This window comes from Cydia pomonella, chromosome 13 (genome assembly GCF_033807575.1).
Source record: "Cydia pomonella isolate Wapato2018A chromosome 13, ilCydPomo1, whole genome shotgun sequence".
In the NCBI taxonomy this organism is placed as follows: Eukaryota; Metazoa; Arthropoda; class Insecta; order Lepidoptera; family Tortricidae; genus Cydia; species Cydia pomonella.
In genome coordinates, this window is record NC_084715.1 from 16,831,191 (window position 1) to 16,854,749 (window position 23,559).

The window sequence follows — 23,559 nt, forward strand, 5'->3', positions numbered from 1 at the left end:
CAAAAACCAATGAGAAAGTTGCATTTTATCCACATGTGGGGCAAACTAATCAGAAGCATATTTTGAGTTGTTTCCTTATGTTAGCTAGCAGTAGTGATGATTTTGAATGATTATTTTTTTATAACGTTCATTTGGATTTGTGTTGGTTGGAATTTTTGGGACCTATTTTATAGTTAGTAGTTTCCTCGTGTTGGTGTGGTAAAAAATTTTTTGTTTCGCTCGGTGGCAAAGTTTGTTTAACCCTCGTGCATTGAAACCCTCGCAATGCTCAAGATTCCACTTCTCGAACCACTCGCTACGCTCGTGGTTCAATTTTCGACTCTTTCGTTTGCTCGGGTATCAATATTAGCACGAGCGGTTAAACAACAACTTTGCCCCCTTGTAAAACAAATAACTATTTCCTGTAATAGTAAAATCGCCTTAATACATTTACCTCCTTTGCTCTAGTCACTGATTTATGAGTGTCATTAACAATAAGTGTGAGTGTTGACCGCGCGTGTGCCAGGCCTATCCACCATGGCTCGCAAACCTTTGCTCCTCTGGTTATTAGCCTTAGGCCTTTGGGGTTTCCAAGAAAGTATCGCGACTTCAAGTCACACCTGCAAATCTAGTGACTGTTTATTAAAATGCTGTCCTCTGAAACAAATCATGCGCGTTACCTATGATGAAGACCTTAACGAAATCCGTGAATGTGTCGATATTCATAAATTGGCTAAATATGGTGTTAAAAACGCTGATGATTACTCCGATATCATAGTTTATACTAAAAATATTGAAAGTAAAGTAATTCAATCTAATAAACGTGTACGTGACTTTAATCTAATATATGTCGCCAATTTCACTAATGGTGATCAATGTTTTTCGTCTGGTAGCATCAGCGATACCTATCTTTTAGAGGTAAGATAACTAAGTGATAATTTTTTATCAACACCGTTCGTACCGTTCGTGTATATTTTCGATACATTGCCTATGACGAGTGTTTATTTATATTATAAATTCAAGTACCTTTTCACGCTTATATATATCGTGTCATTCATACGACGCGTGACTCGTATTCTTATGTTAATAAAGGTGAGATTTGACAAATCTGCGCGTCATCGTGGATGACACGAACTATACTAGTTAAACTACTATATATGATTTCTGTTTGGCCCAATGGTTGACTGGTAGAGAATGCCTTAAGGCATTAAGTCCGTCATTTGTACTTTTTTGTACTCGTATGGGGCAATAAAGGTTAAATAAATGGATGGCCTGCCGGATGGTAAGCAGTCTCCGTAGCCTATGTACACCTACAACTCCAGAGGCGTTACATGCGCGTTACCGACCCTAACCCCACCCCCCTCGTTGAGCTCTGGCAACCTTACTCACCGGCAGGAACACAACACTATGAGTAGGGTCAAGTGTTATTTGGCTACCTACTTATGTATATTATCAACTAGATTTTTAAAGAAGCAAAAGTATTTCCTTCTTAAAAAAAAATTTAGATACCTAACGAAATGTGTTTCCTTCTGAAGTCGTATACTCTCTTGAAGAAGTACGAGTATCTATACTCTCGCGAACCAGCTTTACGTGTAGAAAAGGCGGCAGTTATAGCAAAATGTTCTGTTTTTATATTTCGTACTTTAAAAGGTATCTATTCACCAAAACTCCAAATGATTTTTTTTACCACACCAACTGGTAAAGGCCCTTTTGATTATTAAAAGACTAATGAGAAAGTTACATTTTATCCACATATGGGGCAAAGTAATCAGATGCAAGTTTTGCGTTATTTCCTTATGTAAGCTGACTTTTAAATGGTGATTTCGAATGATTTTTTATTAGGTAGGTACGTTCATTTGGATTTCATTTGGTTTATTTTTTTTGGTATTTCATAGTGTAAATGCAGGAGGCTGACTTAATAGTTTTAAATTGCTAAAGGTATGTAATTTAAGTAAATAAATGAAATATCGTAATGGATTTAAGTACTTACTATTTATTATCACTGTTTTTATACACACATTTAACTCACCAATTACAAACGCTTGCCTTATGCAATTTATAACGTAAAACGTGTAGTTGTAAACAAATTATGTAATATGCAGGTTAGTGTTTAATTTGAGAACTCCTTTCCTATTGCTGGTTAAATCAAGACTGCCCTACGGCCGTTGCGACTATTCCCGCTACTTCGAGCGTCATCACTGTCGGCCAATCAGAACGCCGCGCCACCATTTTAGCAGCGCCCTGATTGGTCGACGTGCCAACTGTCAAGTCTTGGTTTAATCATTACACTCACTTCTTTTACTAAATAAATCAGATTATTAGTATTAAAGTACAAGTACGTGTAAATAATTAGTTATTAATTATATAAAGCTAACAGTCGGCCATCCAAATCAATGCAACGACCTCGTAAATCTAATGATATATGAAACATGTTGAAGTTCACAATACATGTTATTAAGAAATATTTTAGTATAGATTGACTAAGAAAATAGATCAGTTAAAAAGTGAAAGGCTTTATTGCGTATAGGATATTTAACTAAATCATTGTTATCATATTGTAACGAATGAATATTAACAACGACTAATAATACAACAAAAATTGAATGAAATGAACAATGGCACATCAAAAGTATTTTATAGTTAAGAAATTGATAAGTTATATGTATAAAAGGCATTATTTCATGGCCCATGTAGGTAAACAAGAAAAAGTATTCCAATTTTATTCTAGCAGGCATTATGTCATGGCCTGCAATTTACATTGAAACAGGCATTATTTCATAGCCTAGGAGTATTATTTCATGGTCTGTGCAAGCTGAAATGAAATTATTATTAGTAATCAGGCATTATTTCATGGCCTGTGTGTATTTGCAAACAGACATTATTTCATGGTCTGTGCAAGCTGAAATGAGAATATTATTAGTAACCAGGCATTATTTCATGGCCTGTGTGTATTTGCAAACAGACATTATTTCATGGTCTGTGCAAGCTGAAATGAAAATATTATTAGTAACCAGGCATTATTTAATGGCCTGTGTGTATTTGCAAACAGACATTATTTCATGCTCTGTGCAAGTTGAAATGAAAATATTATTAGTAAACAGGCATTATTTCATGGCCTATATGTATTTGCAAACAGACATTATTTCATGGTCTGTGCAAGCTGAAATATAATTATTATTCGTGGATAAGCATTATTTCATAGCTTACGATTATGTGTATCTGCAAACAGACATTATTTTACGGCCTGTGCAGACACTGTAGAATAGAAAAGACATTTGAAATATTCTTGATATAAAATATTGTAATTAATATCGGGCTATAGTAACACCCCTATAAATGGGCTTAGCACCAGTAATGGGATGGTATAGACAAAAACTGTAAAATAAGTATTTATCATCTGTTTCCAAACACTGGCAACATTTTACCATAATCAAAGCCATCGAGCTACTAATGGCGCCATACTGCATATGACAGGGGCAAAACAAATAAGAAATAGTTTTAATTTGTTAATAATATTGAGGCCAATTGCTGTATATTTCATTAAATCCATGGAATACATGAAGGACGAATAGGAATAGGACATTCAACTTTTAACGCCAAAAAGCAATATAAATTGTACAAGTGTCGGTGAAATATCAAAATACTCCAAATTTTCTCTTAAATGTCCAGTGAGCAGTGCCGTTAACCCATATGAGTATATTTATGATTAATAATGTATGATAAATATATTCACAATGTGACCCGCAAAGTATATTCTCTAAGTAATTTTCAATATATTCCCAAACTAATCAATACCACGTTTGTTTATCCACTTCAAATTTTCATATTTTCGTATCTGTCATTAACTCTATACGGACACACACATTATTTATTCTATATGGACTTTGAAATTTAGCTATAAGCTTTAAACTACTTGTTTTTCAATTCGTACCAAGTTCATAACCTCGTATTTCTTAGGATTAGAATGTGTAGCATCATAATACACATTTTGAGATTCCTGTAACTTGTCGTCAGTCAACTATGTCAGAATATGACTCTCACTAGGCCGTTGGCTCTGGGTGCGGAAACGGAATTAATAAGAATTTCCTAAAGAATTCGCTAGTGATTGAAGTGCTACGATCGGTGATAATCCGGCGAGAATTTTGTGGAGAGTATTGATAGATGTTTGAGACTTGGTTTTCCAGACAGGTTTTAAATAGTATGTATTGATTGAATGAATCTATTACGACGATTCGAATCTACTATGTAAACGTTACTCCGAACAAATGATTCAACGGGATTAACATGTTGAAGGTCGACTGGTAGAGAATGTCTCATGGCATTAAGTCCACCTTTTGTACTATAAGGTTTTCTTTTATGCAATAAAGATTAAATAAATAAATGCAGCGAGTATCAATCTTCTTACTGGAAGACCAGATTTAGACCAGACGTATTTTGCGGTCATATATTTTTTTTTGACAAAACCTCGCAGCATGGTAAATCAATAAGAAGTTCTAATCTTTTCTTGTGTTTAATTCACGTTGAAGTGTCCTATGTTGAATTACTTTTCAGTGTAGATCTTTTGGGATTTCCCATCGGTCGCCATCGGGAGCAACTCGGAATAACCTGTTTATACTTTATTTGTAAATGGACTTAATACAAACGACATTATCTCACTAGTTACTGGTTATTTAGGCTGCCAATTAATCCCTGAACCTCCCTGTTTGTGTTCTGAATGATAACTAACCAATCCGAATTTATGATATTGAAAGCATTGTGTGATCTGCTAACTGACGGCAATGAATCAGAGAATGGTTGCGGCTAAGTGCATCAACTTGAGACACTTCTTAGCCAAGCTTATATAATGTTGAAATTATACTTTTGCATTAGCTCCCACCGCCTAACAACGCCAGGCATCGAGTAACAGTCACTTACGATCCTCAAACGATAAGAAGATAAGTATACTCAAAAATTTGTACTTTTATGAAAAGAGGCATTGAGCATTACGTGATCATAGGACGAATAATTTCGCACGTCTGGGGCTTGTACGGTCTATCCACTGGAAACGCCACACCGGCTTAAGAGCATATAATAAATAGGAACTTTATTACCCACTAACACATCTAATTGATTAGACTGTTATAAGGTGACGTATAATAACGAACACTTTTATTGTCCCCTAAGCAGCTAATTTAGAACTCTACAAAAACAGTCATCATCTTGAAGGCGTAGGGACATTAGACATAAGACCTACTACCGTGATACCCAGTTTTCATAAATCAAAGCAAACAAGTTTTACATTCATACAAGTAGTAAATCTAAAAATTGGATTCTATCATGTGGATTGAGGTCTTCGCCACATTTTAAATCAGAGTTGGTATGCCGGGGTCTCTCCGTTCCGAGTGGTAACATTCATAACATATGTAGCGTATACTGGTCTCTACCTGAGCTATCCGCCCACGTGCAACCAAAGTATATTTAACTAGCCAACAAAAATTATAAACGGTGCCATTTTCCATTATTTGACCTATCCCTGTAACACTACTCGAAATACACCGAACGATCTAGAAATGTGTATTTTTTTTTTTTTTTATTATAAGTAGCTAATTGACCGACTTAAACTACTTATATCTAAATTGCGACTAGTTTTAATCATGACGATATGAGATTGTTTTGTGAAGGTTCGTCCGATTATCAAGTTACTCGACATGCTACTATCGAGGATAGCTACTGTATCTACATAGCAGCAACACTATTCAACGAAATTTGAACATTGCGCCTTCTGAACGTTTGCACTGCCCCATTTCAAAATCTGTTAAGTACAGTTGAGTATAGGTCCTTAGCACTAGTTATATTGATTTCAAATCTTTTTTTTTTTACAACTTTATAATCTCTGGGAGATTAATTATCGAAAGTTTACTATCTAAAGTCAAGTCTGTAACAGTAGAAATAGATGTAAAAACAAGTTAGCCATACCAAACACGAAGTTAGCCATGTGCAAGAAGGGCCATTCTACCAATGTATCGTAATAACTAATAAGCTACCCGATCATATTATACAGGAACCCGATGATAATAAATTTAAAAATGATATTAAGAAAATGTTGCTTGGTTGATGATTTTTTTTAAAGACCGATCACTATCATAACTCATCCTATGTACCTCTACCCACGGACATCTTAAACAACCCTCATATATATTTTTTTGATATTAAATTTTAATATAGATGCTTTAAAATAAGTTAAGTAAATCTATATAATTATAGCCTCAAGGAAATAATATTGTGTGCCCCTACAGGGTGTCATCTACCTAGCGTTTATGCTTGTAACACCTTACTGTATTATGAACATGACTACAGTGAAATAAGGAATAAATTATCAAAGCAAACGACCGTTATACCATCAACCAAAGCGGTTTTAAAATAACTATCATTTGGTTTTTGACAGGGGCTATACAGAAGCTGGAACTATGGAAATACTCTAAACACTATTCTCAACAACGCGCAATGTTGCCGTTTCATAGGGAAGTTTTGTGTAACATTGTTCGGTTTCGTGGTCTATTCTCAAACACCTACCACATTATCTTAATGGTAGCGTACACTGATACGGAAGCAATTTATTAAGATCGGCATATTGTAGTGCTTCTGCACCTAACCTTACGGAACGATCATCAATGCCGTGCAAAATGCATTCTACCGCACGCTTACCGAAAATATTAAGTACACGTACTTGTCATCGCTACCTTCTCATAGTAATATTCTTCCAAAGAGTCGGAGAACCGGGCCCCTTTAGCTAACATATCACTGAGCATACTACCATAATTTTCTTCGGACGGAAAAGCTGATAAAAGATTTCCCTGCCATTCGGCCCATGAAAAGAGAACAGATGGGAGAGTTTTATACTACCTCTGTGAAATAACTTTTACTTTTGGCAATGAAAAGTGTACAATCTGCTTTTCTGACCAGTTGTAGATGCTGGCGTGTTCGTTTACCTTATGTAGCCAAATAGTCATAGTCTGTTCTTTTTTTACATGGATCGAATTCAGGTACAGTATTCTTCATAGAACCAAGTTTATCTGTATCAACATTAGGATTACTAAATGTCTTTAAGGCTGATACTAGATCCCCAATATTAGTATTACTCAATCGCTCACCAGTATCCTTGGTTCTTGGTTCGTTACGACTGCGTACCCTGTGTCCGCTCGTTGCTACGTCAAGAGGTTGAGCGGCGCGATCGGCGGCTGCACTGGATCCGTGAACGACGTGTCAGGCTACGCCGGCGGTGCCTCGACGGCTCAGGAGCAGCCGCGTCAAGGCTGCCGCTCACGTGGCTCCGCAGAGTGCCGGAGTCCCGACTGCGCGTCCGTTGGTTCCGCATCCGACCGTCGACTGCTCTAGCGTTGGCTGCGCCTCTCGCCCCGCCGACGCTGGTCTTCGACCGGAGAGCAGCGGCTGATACGTCTCCGCGCGCTGACTGGCGCGACTGCGTGCGCGCCGACTGGTGCGGCTGCGCCACCGCTGTGGTGCCCGACTGCTCGTCCGGCGCCTGGCTCTGCTGCGCGACCGTTGGTGCCTCGTAACCTCTCTCGTAGGACCGGTAGGACTCTTGGGAGGTCCAGGACCCGTCCATGAGCTCCAGTATCCATAACAACCTGGAAAGTTTAAGTTATTCGCGAAGATCACAGACATTACAGCTATTATATAGTGATATGAAGTGAGCCTAAGTAAAATCAAGCGCATAAGTAATTTATTTTTATTATTTAATATGTGAATCTCTTTAGCAATAATTATACCGGAAACGAAAAGGGGATTAAATGAATATCAGTTTTACTACTGCGATTGTGATTAAACCTTTAGATTATAAAATATATTTTATCATTTTAGAAACACTGTTAGGTATTGCAGGCACCTATTAAAATCAACTTAGCACAGAATACACTACTCAACTCTGTTACAAAATAAAACATCTACATAATAAAAGCTCAGCTCAGCAAATACTGATGCAATGTCAGTATTAAACAATATAATATTTTCATTAATTAACACTTGTAGCAATTCATTTGCATAAATGAACGTAATTCCATAACAACAACTACATACCTTTGTTAAATTTGTAAGCAAACGGTTAAGAGAAAAGAATATATTAAAAATGTAGGTAGTGGACGTAAAAGTTAACGAAAACAACGGAATAAAACATAAGAAGAAAAAAAATGAAATTATAAATATCACTTTAATGGGTATATATCCCACTGGCTGAGATGTAAATGCAGGAGGCTGACTTAATAGTTTTAAATTGCTAAAGGTATGTAATTTAAGTAAATAAATGAAATATCGTAATGGATTTAAGTACTTACTATTTATTATCACTGTTTTTATACACACATTTAACTCACCAATTACAAACGCTTGCCTTATGCAATTTATAACGTAAAACGTGTAGTTGTAAACAAATTATGTAATATGCAGGTTAGTGTTTAATTTGAGAACTCCTTTCCTATTGCTGGTTAAATCAAGACTGCCCTACGGCCGTTGCGACTATTCCCGCTACTTCGAGCGTCATCACTGTCGGCCAATCAGAACGCCGCGCCACCATTTTAGCAGCGCCCTGATTGGTCGACGTGCCAACTGTCAAGTCTTGGTTTAATCATTACACTCACTTCTTTTACTAAATAAATCAGATTATTAGTATTAAAGTACAAGTACGTGTAAATAATTAGTTATTAATTATATAAAGCTAACAATAGTTAGTATTTTCCTCGCTAGTGAAAAAAAAAGTGTAATACAAGGGGGCAAAGTTGTTGTATAACCGCTTGTGCTAATATTGATTGATACCCGAGCAAGCGAAAGATTCCAAAATTGAACCACGAAAGTAGCGAGTGAGAGTAAATAACTATTGAATATGCAACTTGACGTAGGTATAATAACTGCCCCAACTGAAATACCCCACATCGCCAAACTAGCTGTATCTATAAAAAAACTTGACACTTATATTAGGCCATAGACGGATAGGTACAGCTTTTTGAGGATAAAGGGGAATACCTAATACGTGATTTGTGACACTTGGTTTGTGTACATATTTCCTTGTAACAATTCCAAGATGCTATTCATTTACCGTTTTAAATCACCTCCCCGATTCAATTATTTGGAATTGATTTTTAGTTTGTAACAATAAATTACATTTTCAATTGTTTTGAATATCAGTTGTGGACAAATTATTAGTATTCTACACACACAAAATCGCAAATTATGGCCAGCATAAAGATAAACTGTATTGTTAGAGCACATTTATTATATATGAAAATGTTATTATTGCATAACTTTACTATCAATATCGATTTTACAATTAAGTTTAAATTTCGAACAACCCTGAAAAACAAAAGAGTTTGATTTGGTTATGTTCTAATATCAGTCGAGATCACCTTTTGTTCGAAATGAAGTGTCAATTGTCAAGAATTTTTGCAAATCTCGCATTTTCGCATACCTATTGAACTATTGTGGCATTTAGTATTATCGCAGAATTTAGAATAATACGGTTGGGTGAAAAAGTTTTCATTTACCACCGTTTAGGTTCCATTTATCTCTTAGTTTGTTTTTTTGTTTATAAACAATCTATTGCATCACTTTCGCGTAAAATGAGCAATAAAGGAATTTCGGATATCCGTGATACAGTAACATGCCGCAATGTTGGTTCCTGAACATATCACAGAGAGCTTATAATAATTATGTGTGTAGATTATAACTAGGTAGGTACCTATTGAATATTCGTGTGATCCTATTATGAAAGTCGCTTCGCTCTTTATTTGTATTTTAGTGTTTTTCATAGTTTTAAAACGAATACGGGACCTGATCGCGCAAACATACGTTTATTATATGGCCTGATTAGTGTCTTTCATTATAAACCGTCATAATATATAGACTAGATTACTATTCCAAGCGCTCATAACGATCTTTTTGCTTTAAATCTACTCGTATGACTGTAATTTCGGTCAGTCAAGTTCAAATTTATAATGAAAAAAAAAAATTGTTTTGAAATTATAAATAGCGGTAAGGAGGGGTTGTAGAAATGTATACGCAAATAATTATAATATGCCTAATATTTAATATCATCTAAAACACTGACGCAGAGAGGCGTTGCGTTGTTAGTCTTATTTCATTTCTCATATTTGTTGAATAGTTTACTTTAATTGGTTCGATTTTAACGTTTATGATGTCATCTCATCAAATCTGTTTAATTCTTGGAGTTAATCGTGTTGGATGAGATCTAAAAGGGTGTAGCAGGATATTATATTCTTATTAATATTTGTACAAAATTTGAAATTCGTCACTTTCATAGTTTAGGAAAAATTAATTAAAACAGTTTTGGGGTTAATCGGGCGTTTTTCACCCCCAGGGGGTAACAGAGGGATGAAACTTTGTGCAGAACTAACCTACCCAAAATGCATCGTTTGATTACAGTTTCGGCCCAAAATCGCTGGGGGCAATTTTTCCTAGGCTATCCTGCTACACACTTTGGATTACATGTTTTAACTTTCCTAGTTGATTAAAAGTTGTTTTTCAGAATGGCAAATGGGCTATGCAGCGTCGTAACTACTGGCATCAATGGTCCATGTTCAAGCCGGGAGAGTTTTGTATTGAGAACGAGGTGTCCGTGTACGAGGGCAAGCTCGAATCCACCACGCCCACTCCGTTGGTCTGTCTCGCACGGCCTTCTGAACCACCGCCTTCGAACCGACGAGCGCTAACCAGTGCTTATGGTATGCCATTTTATATTAACTAATTCCTTTTCCTATAGATCTATAGGTACCACCAATAGGAATTAAGTTTCTTTTAACAAATACGTTCTTGTCAGTTTCATTCTTTATACCAACTTTTAGTGCACTTATTTTCTCCTCACTCATAGCGATCAGCATAGCGTTTTGTTTTATTTGTCCCTATTGTTATCTGTTAGAAAATATCCCGTGACATTCAAATAAACCTGCCACTTCTTAGTTTGTTAAGACGGGTCCAGACGGATGTAAAGTGTAATGGAATCTATCGTGGAATGTAACAGGAATTCTGCGTGTGGACGCACTACGAGCACTACATGTAACACTCGTACCCGGGGGCTTACCGCGAAAACCGAAATTCGCAAATTGCGGGGATCTTTCTCTTTTACTCTTACTAAGACGTAATTAGAGTGACAGAGAAAAATGCCCGCAATTGACGAACTTCGATTTACCCGGTAGGGGCCCTGATCCATCGGCTGTCGGTTTTTAGGAGCAAACATAAAGGCGCTCGCAGTGCCGTCCACACATGGACACTACGTAACATTACAACGTTACACCCATCTGGGTCCGGCCTTACATGTAAAGTTAAAGTACAGCAAGAAATAATAAATAAATACGAATATTTTTTATTGTCATCAACTTCTTCACATTACGAGGGTGGATTGAAAAATTCGCGGCCGGAATATTAAAAACAAAACAGAGGTTTTTTAATTTATTTTTATTTTTCTACATAGTCCCCGTCGAGTTGAATGCACGTGTTCCATCTGGATTCCAGAGCCTATACACCACTTTTGAAGAAGCTTTCCTCGAGACCTTCAAAATAGGCATCCACCTCAGCTTGGACCTCGGCGTTTCTTGAAAATTTCATACCACCCATATGTTTTTTTAAAATTCGGAAACAGATGAAAGTCCGATGGTGCTAAATCGGGTGAATAGGGTGGGTGAGCAATAATTCAAACCCACATTTGGCAATCTCCGCCATCGATTTTAGTGACGTGTGAACACGTGCATTGTCCTGGTGGAAGATAACTTTCTTTGTCAACATTCCAGGTCTTTTTATCTTCAGAGCCTCGCGTAATCTGCGTAATAACTCGCAATAATAGTCGAAATTTATAGTTTTACCTCTCTGGAGATAGTCAACCATTATTTTTGCATCCCAGAAAACAGATGCCATGATTTTATTGGCCGACAAAATTGCTTTGGCTTTTTTGGGAGGCGGAGATCCAGGACGAACCCACTGCTTCGATTGCTGTTTGGTCTCTGTTGTATAGTGGTGGACCCACGTCTCGTCCATAGTTACAAATCTGTCCAAAAAGTCTTGAGTATCGGCTTCATACAGGTCTAGACATTCACGTGAATTAGTACGGCGAGCGATTTTTTGTTCCACTGAAAGAAGCCTCGGGACCCATCTCGCCGACACCTTGGAAAAACCTAATCCGTTGACTATAATATTTTGAGTTCTTTCATAAGAGATGCATACGATGTCAGCTATTTCCCGCACCTTTAATCGCCGGTTTTTCATTATCATTTCGCATATAATTGCCACATTGTCCGTGTTAGTCACCGTTGTTGGCCTCCCGGGGGAAGGGTCATCTGCGATACTATCTCGTCCACGCTTGAATTCAGCTGCCCATTTTTTCACCATCGTATATGATGGACAGGATTGCCCTAATGTACTTTGCATATCATCATAAATTTGCTTCGGTGTCAATCCTTTTTTATGCAGGTATTTAATCACGATATCACCATTTTCACGATATCTACCGACACGTAACTTTAAATATGCCGTAAAATTGCTTTTAAATATAGACGCCAATTGAAATTTCGCGGGAAGTCAGTTGAATAATGACAGTTCAAAATGGCGGCAGAAAAACGAAAAAAGTTTTTTTTTTAATTGGCCAGGCCGCGAATTTTTCAATCAACCCTCGTAAGTACCTATACTACTCGTATTTATTGAGTCGGTTTTATACCTAAATATTGTTACCGAACATTAGAACTTGATTCGTATCTACTTGTAAGGACTAGCCTTCAAAGTATAACGTTATGTGGCACAATACCACCGTAAAGTATGACTCACGCTAAACCGGCCCGTGCCCGGGCCGAGGCGTCCGACACGTCATTTTTTATGCTGGCTGATCGGAGATCACGTGGTGCTTTCCATAGAAAACGAAGCGCAGGAATCTCCAGCCCGGCCCGGGCCCGGTCTAGCGTGAATCATCCTTAATTCAGTCATGTAAGCGTCATGATGTCAATGAACCCTGTCATGTCCCAGGGCTGCTGGTGTCCTGTGTGTTCCTGCTGCTGGTGCTGGCGGTGTACGCGTTGCTGCCGGAGCTGCGCAACCTGGCGGGCTTGATACTGATGGCGTGCATGGCGACATACTTCGCTTTCTTCTTCACCAGAATCATACACGTTTTTGGGAACGAGAGTGAAGTCTTGTCGACAAATGGCTGCGTTGCACTAAGTATGTATTTTTACTAAGAATTCCGTCGGAAAGCTTAATCATAGTATCTTGTGCCTATTCAAAATGCTAGACCTAAGGTCTTCGCACTCTATCTATATCAACTCCACACCATTCCAACACCAACTCAACTCACTTTTGGTTCCAAATAGTGAACGACAAGTGGACGACGCGTAGACCACCCGTTACGAGTATACACTACAGTTACATACATTTTGATAATTGTACTACGGGGAATACGACATAAATAAATAAATATTATAGGACATTATTACACAAATTGACTAAGTCCCACAGTAAGCTCAATAAGGCTTGTGTTGTAGGTACCTAGACAACGATATATATAATATATAATATATAATTATAAATACTTAAATACATAGAAAACACCCATGACTCAGAAACAAATATCCGTGTTCATCACAAAAATATATGCTCTTACCAGGATTTGAACCCGGGACCATCAGCTTCATAGGCAGGGTCACTACCCACTAGGCCAGACCGGTCGTCAAAAACAACGTTTATAATGCTTAAACATCAATATGTACTTAATTTTGAGTCGAGTGGTTGTTGACTTGTATATGTTGTTGAGTGTGGCATAATTCATTTTTGCATACTTAAGCATCTGAATAAGTTAGTGCTTAACCTTTTATAGGCGGGTTAGGAACAACAATTTTGTGTCAAGAGGATTGAACTACTAAGGTTAATGTTTTTTTTGTTTCAGCAATAATATTCCATTATATGACAATATCGACTTTCTGTTGGATGAATGTTATGTCTTTTGACATCTGGTGGACGTTTAGGTATGCAGTATTTGTTTGTATATCTTTTAAATTTAATGAGAAAATGTTTAATTTTAAGGTATACCTACCTATTTTATAAAGTTATATCATATTATTTTCATCCTATACGAGTATACAGTGTATTTGTCAGCAGTCGCTCGTAATATCCGCCTGATCATGAAATGCCTAGGCATGCCTGAAAATCAATAATATCTCGTTCCCTGAGTTTGGACAATACGCCCTTCGGGCATCTGAAGCAACCTATTGGTTTAATGTGACTACCCTTAAAACATTACACAGGAACTTTACGATCGGGCGGTTATTACGATCGGCCGCCGACATATCTATTATTAATTAGTATTTCAAAATGTTACAAGACTTGGAATTGGAACCCAGTAAGTTTTAACCAAGTTTTCCGTGTCCGTAACTGTAATTACATATTTAATTATCTTCGCTACATTTTGGGTATTGTACATGTTTTCAGGCGTGTCCGTAAATCAAAGACACATCGTCGCGGCATTATATACAAGTTCCGTTGGTACTGCTTGTACGCATGGGGCCTGCCAGTGCTGGCCACGCTTTTCCTCATCATTGTTGACCAACTGGACCTCAGCCACGTACCTAACTTCGTGCAACCACACCTGTTCAGCATGTGCTACTTTGATCGTAATGAATTATTTTTACTTCTATTATTAATAATAATTGTACCATGTAAGTTCCACTGGGCCAACATTTAGAGTTTATAAGCCGTACTAGTAAAGAAAAGTCGCTTAGCACCCGCCTGTTTCTATCTCTATCGCACGCACATAATGATATTGCTGTCCCGCTTGCATAGTGTCAATGACCGCCGGCTTCATGGGTGGGACAGTAATACATATAATTATATTGGTGTCCCGCTTGCATAGTGTCATTGACCGCCGGCTTCATGGGTGGGACAGTAATACATATAATTATATTGGTGTCCCGCTTGCATAGTGTCATTGACCGCCGGCTTCATGGGTGGGACAGTAATATATATAATTATATTGCTGTCCCGCTTGCATAGTGTCATTGACCGCCGGTTTCATGGGTGGGACAGTAATACATATAATTATATTGGTGTCCCGCTTGCATAGTGTCATTGACCGCCGGCTTCATGGGTGGGACAGTAATACATATAATTATATTGGTGTCCCACTTGCATAGTGTCAATGACCGCCGGCTTCATGGGTGGGACAGTAATACATATAATTATATTGGTGTCCCGCTTGCATAGTGTCATTGACCGCCAGCTTAATGGGTGGGACAGTAATATATATAATTATATTGGTGTCCCGCTTGCATAGTGTCATTGACCGCCGGCTTCATGGGTGGGATAGGAATACATATAATTATATTGCTGTCCCGCTTGCATAGTGTCATTGACCGCCGGTTTCATGGGTGGGACAGTAATACATATAATTATATTGGTGTCCCGCTTGCATAGTGTCATTGACCGCCGGCTTCATGGGTGGGACAGTAATATATATAATTATATTGCTGTCCCGCTTGCATAGTGTCATTGACCGTCGGCTTCATGGGTGGGACAGGAATACATATAATTATATTGCTGTCCCGCTTGCATAGTGTCATTGACCGCCGGCTTCATGGGTGGGACAGTAATATATATATAATTATATTGCTGTCCCGTTTGCATAGTGTCATTGACCGCCGGCTTCATGGGTGGGACAGGAATACATATAATTATATTGCTGTCCCGCTTGCATAGTGTCATTTACCGCCGGCTTTGTGGTTGGGACAGTAATACATATAATCAATATGCATTAGGATGCAATAGAGACAGGAACAGGCGGATCAATGAACGAAAGTCTTCGTGCTGAGCGTCCTTTCTTTATAAATCGCGTCATTCACGAACACGCGTGCCTTGACTCGTATTGTTATGTTATTAAAGGTCAGATTTGACAAATCTGCGCGTCATCCTGGATGACACGACGCGAACTATACTAGTATATACTAAATGTAATTTTTTTCAGCGGATACTCATTTGCTGTACGTCAGCATACCAATTTTCGTTCTGATCTGCGTCAACCTGTTCCTGTTTGTGATGTCCGCGTACAACATCTGGGAAATCAAACGAGGCATCGACAAGTACAAGGATAGTGCGAACAACCAGAATAACGAATACAGGTTTCTATATAAATCACTTTATTAGCTCGGAAAACCTGCTTCATCATTCAAAAACTGCAAAAAAAAAACATCAACCCGCGTGGAAAAGCAACACCTTCAATTGATTTTTAGCCGCTCCCCTCCGAGCTCCGCGGTGGTCCCAGATTTTTAATAATAATTGGGTTTCTTTTAATTGTACACTCAGTCCCAGTAAATTTCGGTTTCGGTTTTTGATAAATCAAACGTGTTCTTTATTGAATAGTGTTGTAAATCAAATCGTAGGCAAATCAAAAGAACGAGCGATTCCAGTGGAGATATAAAATCATTAATGTTGTCACCTGCAAAGCTAATGGAAAAAGTAAATAATGCTGAACTGAGCTATTTTTACTTGTAATTAAAAGCACACTCAAGCTATGAATGCTTCAGTTTGTAATGATCCGTTTTCATTACTCTTGAGTGTACTATTCCAAATATCAACTAAAGACATGAACTTTATACATAATATAAATAATCGGACAGACAGACGGACATGACGAATCTATAAGGGTTCCGTTTTTTGCCATTTGGCTACGGACGGAACCCTAAAAAGGGAAAAATTTGCTACACATTTTAGCAATATGTATTTACGTCTCGCGGTCTTCAGTTCTTTGTTACCGTCAGGATTCTATTGAAACACTCGCTCATAACCTAAACTAACACCTCGAGTTAACAAAACTACAGGGTAACAGGGTGGGCGTATGACTACCACAGTGGTTAATCCACTTTCTTATCCTGGAAAATATTTCGATGAGGCAGGCTCTGAAAAAAAAAACTTTTTTTTCAGGTTTTGGGTGTATTTGAGGCTGTCCCTCCTGATGGGCGTGTCGTGGATCCTGGAAGTGATCGGCAACCTGGTGCACACAGAGTCGACGGTCTGGATCATCTCGGACCTCTACAACGCCCTCATCGGACTGTTCATTTTCTTGTTATTCGCCTGTAAAAAGAAAATCTTCCTTCGGTTATGCCACAGGTAAACATTTTTTCATTTCTCATACTCTGAAAGCGATTCAAGGTTGTTCTAAAAAGTGTGCAGAAAATGATACGTTTTTGCTGAGAGCGCAGCTAGCAGCTATTTTTAAGTAACTGTCTTTCTTTTCATTTCAACGATAAGCATTAAAAATGGTTTTAAATGGATTTGTTGTAGGTACAATTTCCATTCAGGTAACTAACATCGTTATTTATGGAATGGGATAAATAACGATATACAATAACGATAAACTACCTCGCTAGAAATGGATGCCTTTCATCTCTTTATAGTTAACAATCTACTATTACACCACACACGCACCTTTATTCTTTGAAATCAGTGTTTAAATTTGAGTTCCAATTAATTTAATGCAAATTTTGAATTTCGCATCAACTTAAGCGATGATTATGAATAATACTGAAATATTCAAGAGGGAAATATACAACGTACTGTTCCATACAAAAAGAGAAAATATTTTTCCACTTCTAAAAATTTTCCATTCTCCATAATATTATTGACACAATGAAAAACTAGGTATAGGGTTTCTGAAGCAATCACCATCAAAATCAAAGTGATTTGTTAAGATTTAGATAGTGGAAACCGTTTTCTCCCGAAATGGATTTTGATAGAAAAAGTATCGTTTCGTTAGGATTGCAAAGCTATTCTTCCCTCTTAAGCACAACAACTAAATTCGATGCATGTTCCGCCCACCAGGCTTTGAAAAACTGTCCAATTAGAAAGCGATGATTTATGATATAAATACAGGTTGCGATCTAACGCATAGAGTATTTTCTTTCACAAAAGTTTGCCAGTGCTACAAGTGCCTCTGACTATATCCCCCACACCACTAATTCATACATATTCATTCCTACTGATTTTAACCACACAAACACACATACACACAAAAAAATGTTAATAATGTTAAATATATATTTTGAGCTTAAGTTAGTTTTTACATTCGTTTATAATTATTAAATTAAATTAAAGTAAATTATATTATATTATATTAAATTAATTGCTTATACAAAAATGTTGGCTGGGAAGAGCGGGGTCTCCTGCCACAGGTATAATATACTTACTAGGGGACTCCATTAACTGTATCGTCAAAACGAAATATTTACCTAAATAAATAAAATTGTTCATTCTCATTTTTAACACATTTAATTTTTTTGGCTCATTACAGTTTTTGTTTCCATAAAGGTTTTCAATCAACAATAAGTTTGTAGAGTACGTGCGCGCGCGCACGCACGACTCGCGCGCCGCCGACGCGCACGCCAGCCATCAAACTGACAGCAGCGACGTCGAGCACTGGACGCCGTCTTACAAGGATATCAAATACAAACCAGAGCAGATATAAAGCAGGAAACAGACACATTTTAACATCTCAACGACAAGGCTAGGAACCGGTTAATGAAATACCGGTAAAAACCGGTTTATTTCGGTTTTCTTCCGAACTTTTATAAGAACGCGAACGTTTTAAGAACTTTATTGTAACCTAAAAAAACCGGTTTATTCGATGAGCGACGAAACAGCCGGCCGGCCTGGTGGTGTGCCACGGTAAATATAGACACCGAAATAGGAAGAAACCGGTTTTATTGCTCTAAACCGGTTAATTTGACAAGAACGGTTCTGTTAAAAACCGGTTTAAAATTAACGGTTGGAGCGAAAGCGAAATAAAAAGGTTTTGCGCCAAGTACATGATAACGGTTTGGAAATTTAACCGGTTTTCGAGCCTTGCTCAGCGATAACTCCCGTGCGCATCATGGTGGTACACTTTGTGCAACTTAAGTAGAGTCAGACCAAGATAAGTTGGCCTAGACAGTGCACGTGCTATATTAAAAGTCGAATTTCTATGAAATTATGACGTTTACTTAACACTTGCTCAGGCAGGGCTATCAAAATCGTTGCCAATTTAGCTTAGTCTGACTGTATAACTTAATTGTTGTAGACCTCCCTCCCGACAGGAGCAGTGCTGAATTAGTCTAAATCACAAACAATATTTGTCAGATTTGTGCGAAATGTTATTTATTCTAATAACCCTCTACTCGCATAAATAAGACGACATCAGGACTTCTCTCGTCCTTGGGCATTCTTTTTCCCAACTGAAAAGTTACCAGACTATTTTTTTAATGAAATATTTTCAAATTATGTTAAAACAACTAAATACTATTTCATGTAGAGATATTTTAACTTAAAATGAATGTAATTGGGCGATGGCCATAACCGTTATTTAAATAAAGCGGTTAATTACCTACTGAGTAATTATAGTTAATTAGGTTGTTTACACTTTTTGCAATTTCTACTGTATTAAAATAATATTTTATACATGTAATAAAACCTTCGGTCCTCTGGGCCTTTACCTAGCCCGCAACAGAACTAAGTCACCATCACAATAATTCTAAATTCAATTATAAGAGGCTAATTATAGTAGTTATGTAACAAGTACATTGACTTGGAATCAGTTACTTGAACTTACCTATACATACAAAATGGGCATGAGAAATTAATTAGAATTTAATATATTGGAAAGAAGTACAAAATAGTTGTAGTTAGGTACATATACTTTTTCAATTTTTGGTATACTTACCAAAAACTGTGTTAATTATGGATGAATTATGTAAAATATTATATTCGAATGACAAGGGGGCCTTTTTGAACCGCGAAACTGTGTTATACTGAAATCATATCCCTCAGTGGTTGATGATAACTTGATAGGTTCTTAATACTGCTTTATTTAGTGTTTAAAATTATTTTAAGAGCGAAGTCCTCCACGTCGTTCATACAAAAAAGAGAAAATATTTTTCTACTTCTAAATATTTCCCATTTCCATGATTTTTTAGTATGTTATTGACATAATGAAAAACTAGGTTTATAGGTTTTCCTTTTTTTCAAAATTTGCAATACAACAATTTTTTTTTAGCGAAATCTATAAACCTAGAATATATTATGCTGAAGCAATCAACATCAAAATCAAAGTGATTTGTTAAGATTTCGTTAGAAGAAACGGTTTCCGAAATGGAATTTCATAAAAAAATACCGTTATTTCGTTAGGTTAGGATAGCTATTCTTTCCCCATCATTTTTGCTTGTAGGTATTTAGTTTAAGTCTAAAGTGCGATTAAAGAAGTCTCAGAGTGCACTTGCAGTTTTCTATTGAGTCCCGAAATTTACCCTGCAACATTACTGATACAACAGTACAATGGATAAGTATGGCGTTGGCGATATGTGACATTTGCCTTTCTGATAGGGTCTGGAAAAACAATTTTATCAGTAGAAAACGCGACAAATTTGAAAAATGCATACACGAAGGGTCGTTCTCGTAAGTGCGTTTCGGAAAGCGTGTACAACACGTATTTCGGCCTAATCTGGTAGAATGTTTTAAAAAAATACGTCGTACCCGTACCACAGTTGACTAACGCCTTGAGCACAGTTTGGCTTTGTCAAAACAGTGAACAAACCGCCGTGCCAATAAGTTAGGGTCGCCCCACCCTAGCGTCATTTGAGCGCAGTTGCGCCAACGTTGCGTCAAGCAGCAGCCATAGAGTTGAGTAGCGGGAGACGCTAGTGTGGGGTGGCTCTTACTGATACATCTCTTAGCCCCGCTTTGCCTCTGCCTTGCCAAATTGCTGCTTTGGCCCGTCCCGTACGTGTCTTTCGTCCTTTAGTGTGTCTGTCAGAACATGCCCTAAATACTTAATAGTCTTACAACTTTGAATGGTCTCTATTTGCAACCAGTGACGACATGTCAAAAATGTTGATAAGTGACCGGAGTTAATTTGCTTTTTCCTTTCTTGATAAGAATTAAGCAAGCCGACGAGAATCGAGTTCTATTGACGCCTCGCCACTGGCACTGGTACCCTTTCACTTTGAGCTAAATACGCTGAACAGCGTAGCTTTGGTTCCTTTTAGGGTTCCGTAGCCAAATGCCAAAACACGGAACCCTTTTGAATTCGTCATGTCTGTCTGTGTGTCCGTCCTTATGTCACAGCCACTTTTTTCCGAAACTATAAGAACTATACTGTTGTAACTTGGTAAGTAGATGTATTCTGTGAACCGCACAGTGGCGGCGGCTCCATACAACTCGATTCCCACCGGCTTGCCTAAAAATTATTGCTACATAAACCAACGTATAAATAAATCATCATTAAAATTAAAAATATATCCATAATGAAAACACTACGTATTACATTACCTTGGAATTGATAACATAAAGGAAAAGATACTAAAGCGTCACTAATGATTACATTTCAACTCGGTAGGCGAGCGCGCGAAGTGAAGCTAAGCTTGACGCTTGACTATTCATTCATGAAACACTACACAGATACGTCAACTCACGCACACGCTCATAAAGTTTGCTATAGAGAGTCCGTGCGAATTAGCTTCAAAGCAACCCGGTCTTGCATAGAGTTATTCATTTAAATAAAAACTTTAAGTATAACCATATAAGGTTTATATTGGAAAAATGCACGCACATATTCATAAAGTCCGCGAGTACCGAGGGGCCTACCACGATAACCGAAGTACGCAAATTACGGGCAACTTTCTCTTTTACTCCAATCATAACGTAATTAGGGTGACAGAGTAAGATGCTAGTAATTTGCGAACTTCGGCGTTCGTGGTACAAGGCACACGGCAACATGCTGCTTCATTTGAATTTAAACCTTAAATACAAATGGGTAAAATTTATATTGGAGTGTAATGTTCCACAATTTTGAATCGAGTGGCATGGCGTTTGCCGCGCGTAACATTGAATTGAATAAATGGGTAAAATTATATTGTATTTTGCTATTGTTAGTACCAAATTTAGTAAAACCCTTTAAAAAAAAGATAAATTTTATCACAAAATCCAAGATTATTATGTAGTTTCACGCTTAATAATTTGATAACGTGCGTTTATTCAAAAAAATACTGTTTGTAAGTTTGTAGTAATAGGTTCTAGAATTCGTAGGTGAAAATGGAATAATGTTATGATAACACTCCCGTCCCGGTTGTTACCAAGGCGTTAATGTTGTTATTATTAGAGTTTTCAATGTTTTTATATAATTTTACTTAGTTTTATGTATACATTTCTATGCGTTTTACAGTACTAATGTACTGTAAAACGTTATACTCCTTTGTTGTGGCTTTGTGGCCCTTTAATTTTCGACATCATCGAAACTGTCAAATGGCGGGTGTACTGTTTTTTGGTGATAACTTTAAGTACCGTGAGGTACAATTTTTTTAATGGAGGTACTAAATAGTACAAATTAGGTACAAACATATGTAAAGCTTTTTATTTTATTTTATTTTATTTAGGTACTCCCGCCATTCTGACTCTCACTAAGTAAACGCCTATTGAATACGGAAAATCATGCATTTTCCGTATATACAGGAAATTCCGAAGCGTAACGTATGTAATAAATAAAATAAGAATTTATTGGAATACAATTATTATATTATTTTATTAACAGACTTCAAAAAAAGGAAGAAGTTATCAATCTGCTAGATGTTGCCAGGATTCTTGAATAAGTTTGCAAAAGATACGTTTTTGTCGTTGCATTATTGCATTATAAAATAAAAAGAAAACCGACCAAGTCCGGCCAAATCATAAGTAACGTAGGTACATTGTCGCACAGTAGACCAATAGTGGGACCGGATTTTTGCCCTATAAGTTTCGATAATTCTAAAGAGTGAAAAGTGATGTTTATCTGGTATGGGACATATTTTTAAGCATATTTTTAATATATGAAGAAAATTTAGAACGAGCGTTAGATATAAATAAGGTATTTATGTATTTTTATTGATGAATTTTGAATATTGAATTAAAGTACAAAATTTAAGCATCGTCTTTTATAATATGTATGAGGCTTTATGCTATCAAATTTTTAGAAAAAAAATCAACGTGTTACTTTGTCAAACTCAAATTAGCTTATTATTTTGTCAATATTGAATTAAAGTTTGAAAAATCCACAATATCATATCTAAATTCTTAAGTTAATAGGCAAGGCAAAAAATTAGAAGAATAGGATATGTGCTTTACAATTAATATGCGTTTTTTGTCCTGTAAGATCTAATATTGAATTAAAGTTCGTAGAGATAAGTCTATTAATATAAAATAATATATGCAGCCATTTTATGGAAAGTAAGAAATATCTGTGTGTAGCTTGCATTGTAATAGTAAAATCAACTTAAAAAGGCGCGAAATTCATAACCACGCCGCGCTGGTCCGTCAACATGTCGGCTCGGCGCGCGGGAGCCTATCGTAGCCGACCTAGTGAGCGATAGATACCTCGCCCCGCCCGCGCCCCCCGCTCAGCTTCGAAAGCGCTGTTTGTCTTTTCTTTCAAATCATTCATTTGTTTGTTTATCGTGCACATAAATTAGATGCGGACATTACATGAATTTAATTATATAATAAAAGTTATTATGACTTCAAAATGAGTGAAAAATGTTTGATATGTGTACT

The 23,559-nt window shown here is 37.1% G+C and overlaps 1 protein-coding gene across 1 annotated transcript; it reads left to right on the forward strand.

The window, feature by feature from the left end:
- On the forward strand, positions 1-20,253 carry LOC133524404 (G-protein coupled receptor Mth2-like). Its single transcript, XM_061860390.1, has 8 exons — positions 1-897; positions 10,514-10,709; positions 12,994-13,185; positions 13,907-13,985; positions 14,449-14,630; positions 15,977-16,130; positions 16,933-17,118; positions 18,316-20,253. Exons 1-8 carry the CDS (start codon positions 517-519, stop codon positions 18,470-18,472), a joined length of 1,527 nt encoding a protein of 508 aa, XP_061716374.1. The 5' UTR covers positions 1-516; the 3' UTR covers positions 18,473-20,253.
- The last annotated feature ends 3,306 nt before the right edge of the window (positions 20,254-23,559 follow it).

Bases quoted from the DNA above. Each gene is read 5' to 3' on its own strand.
- LOC133524404 (XM_061860390.1), top strand. From the start codon at position 517: ATGGCTCGCAAACCTTTGCTCCTCTGGTTATTAGCCTTAGGCCTTTGG. The intron at 10,710-12,993 runs GTATGCCATTTT...GTCATGTCCCAG, and splicing joins AGCGCTAACCAGTGCTTATG to GGCTGCTGGTGTCCTGTGTG. The intron at 14,631-15,976 runs GTAATGAATTAT...AATTTTTTTCAG, and splicing joins CAGCATGTGCTACTTTGATC to CGGATACTCATTTGCTGTAC.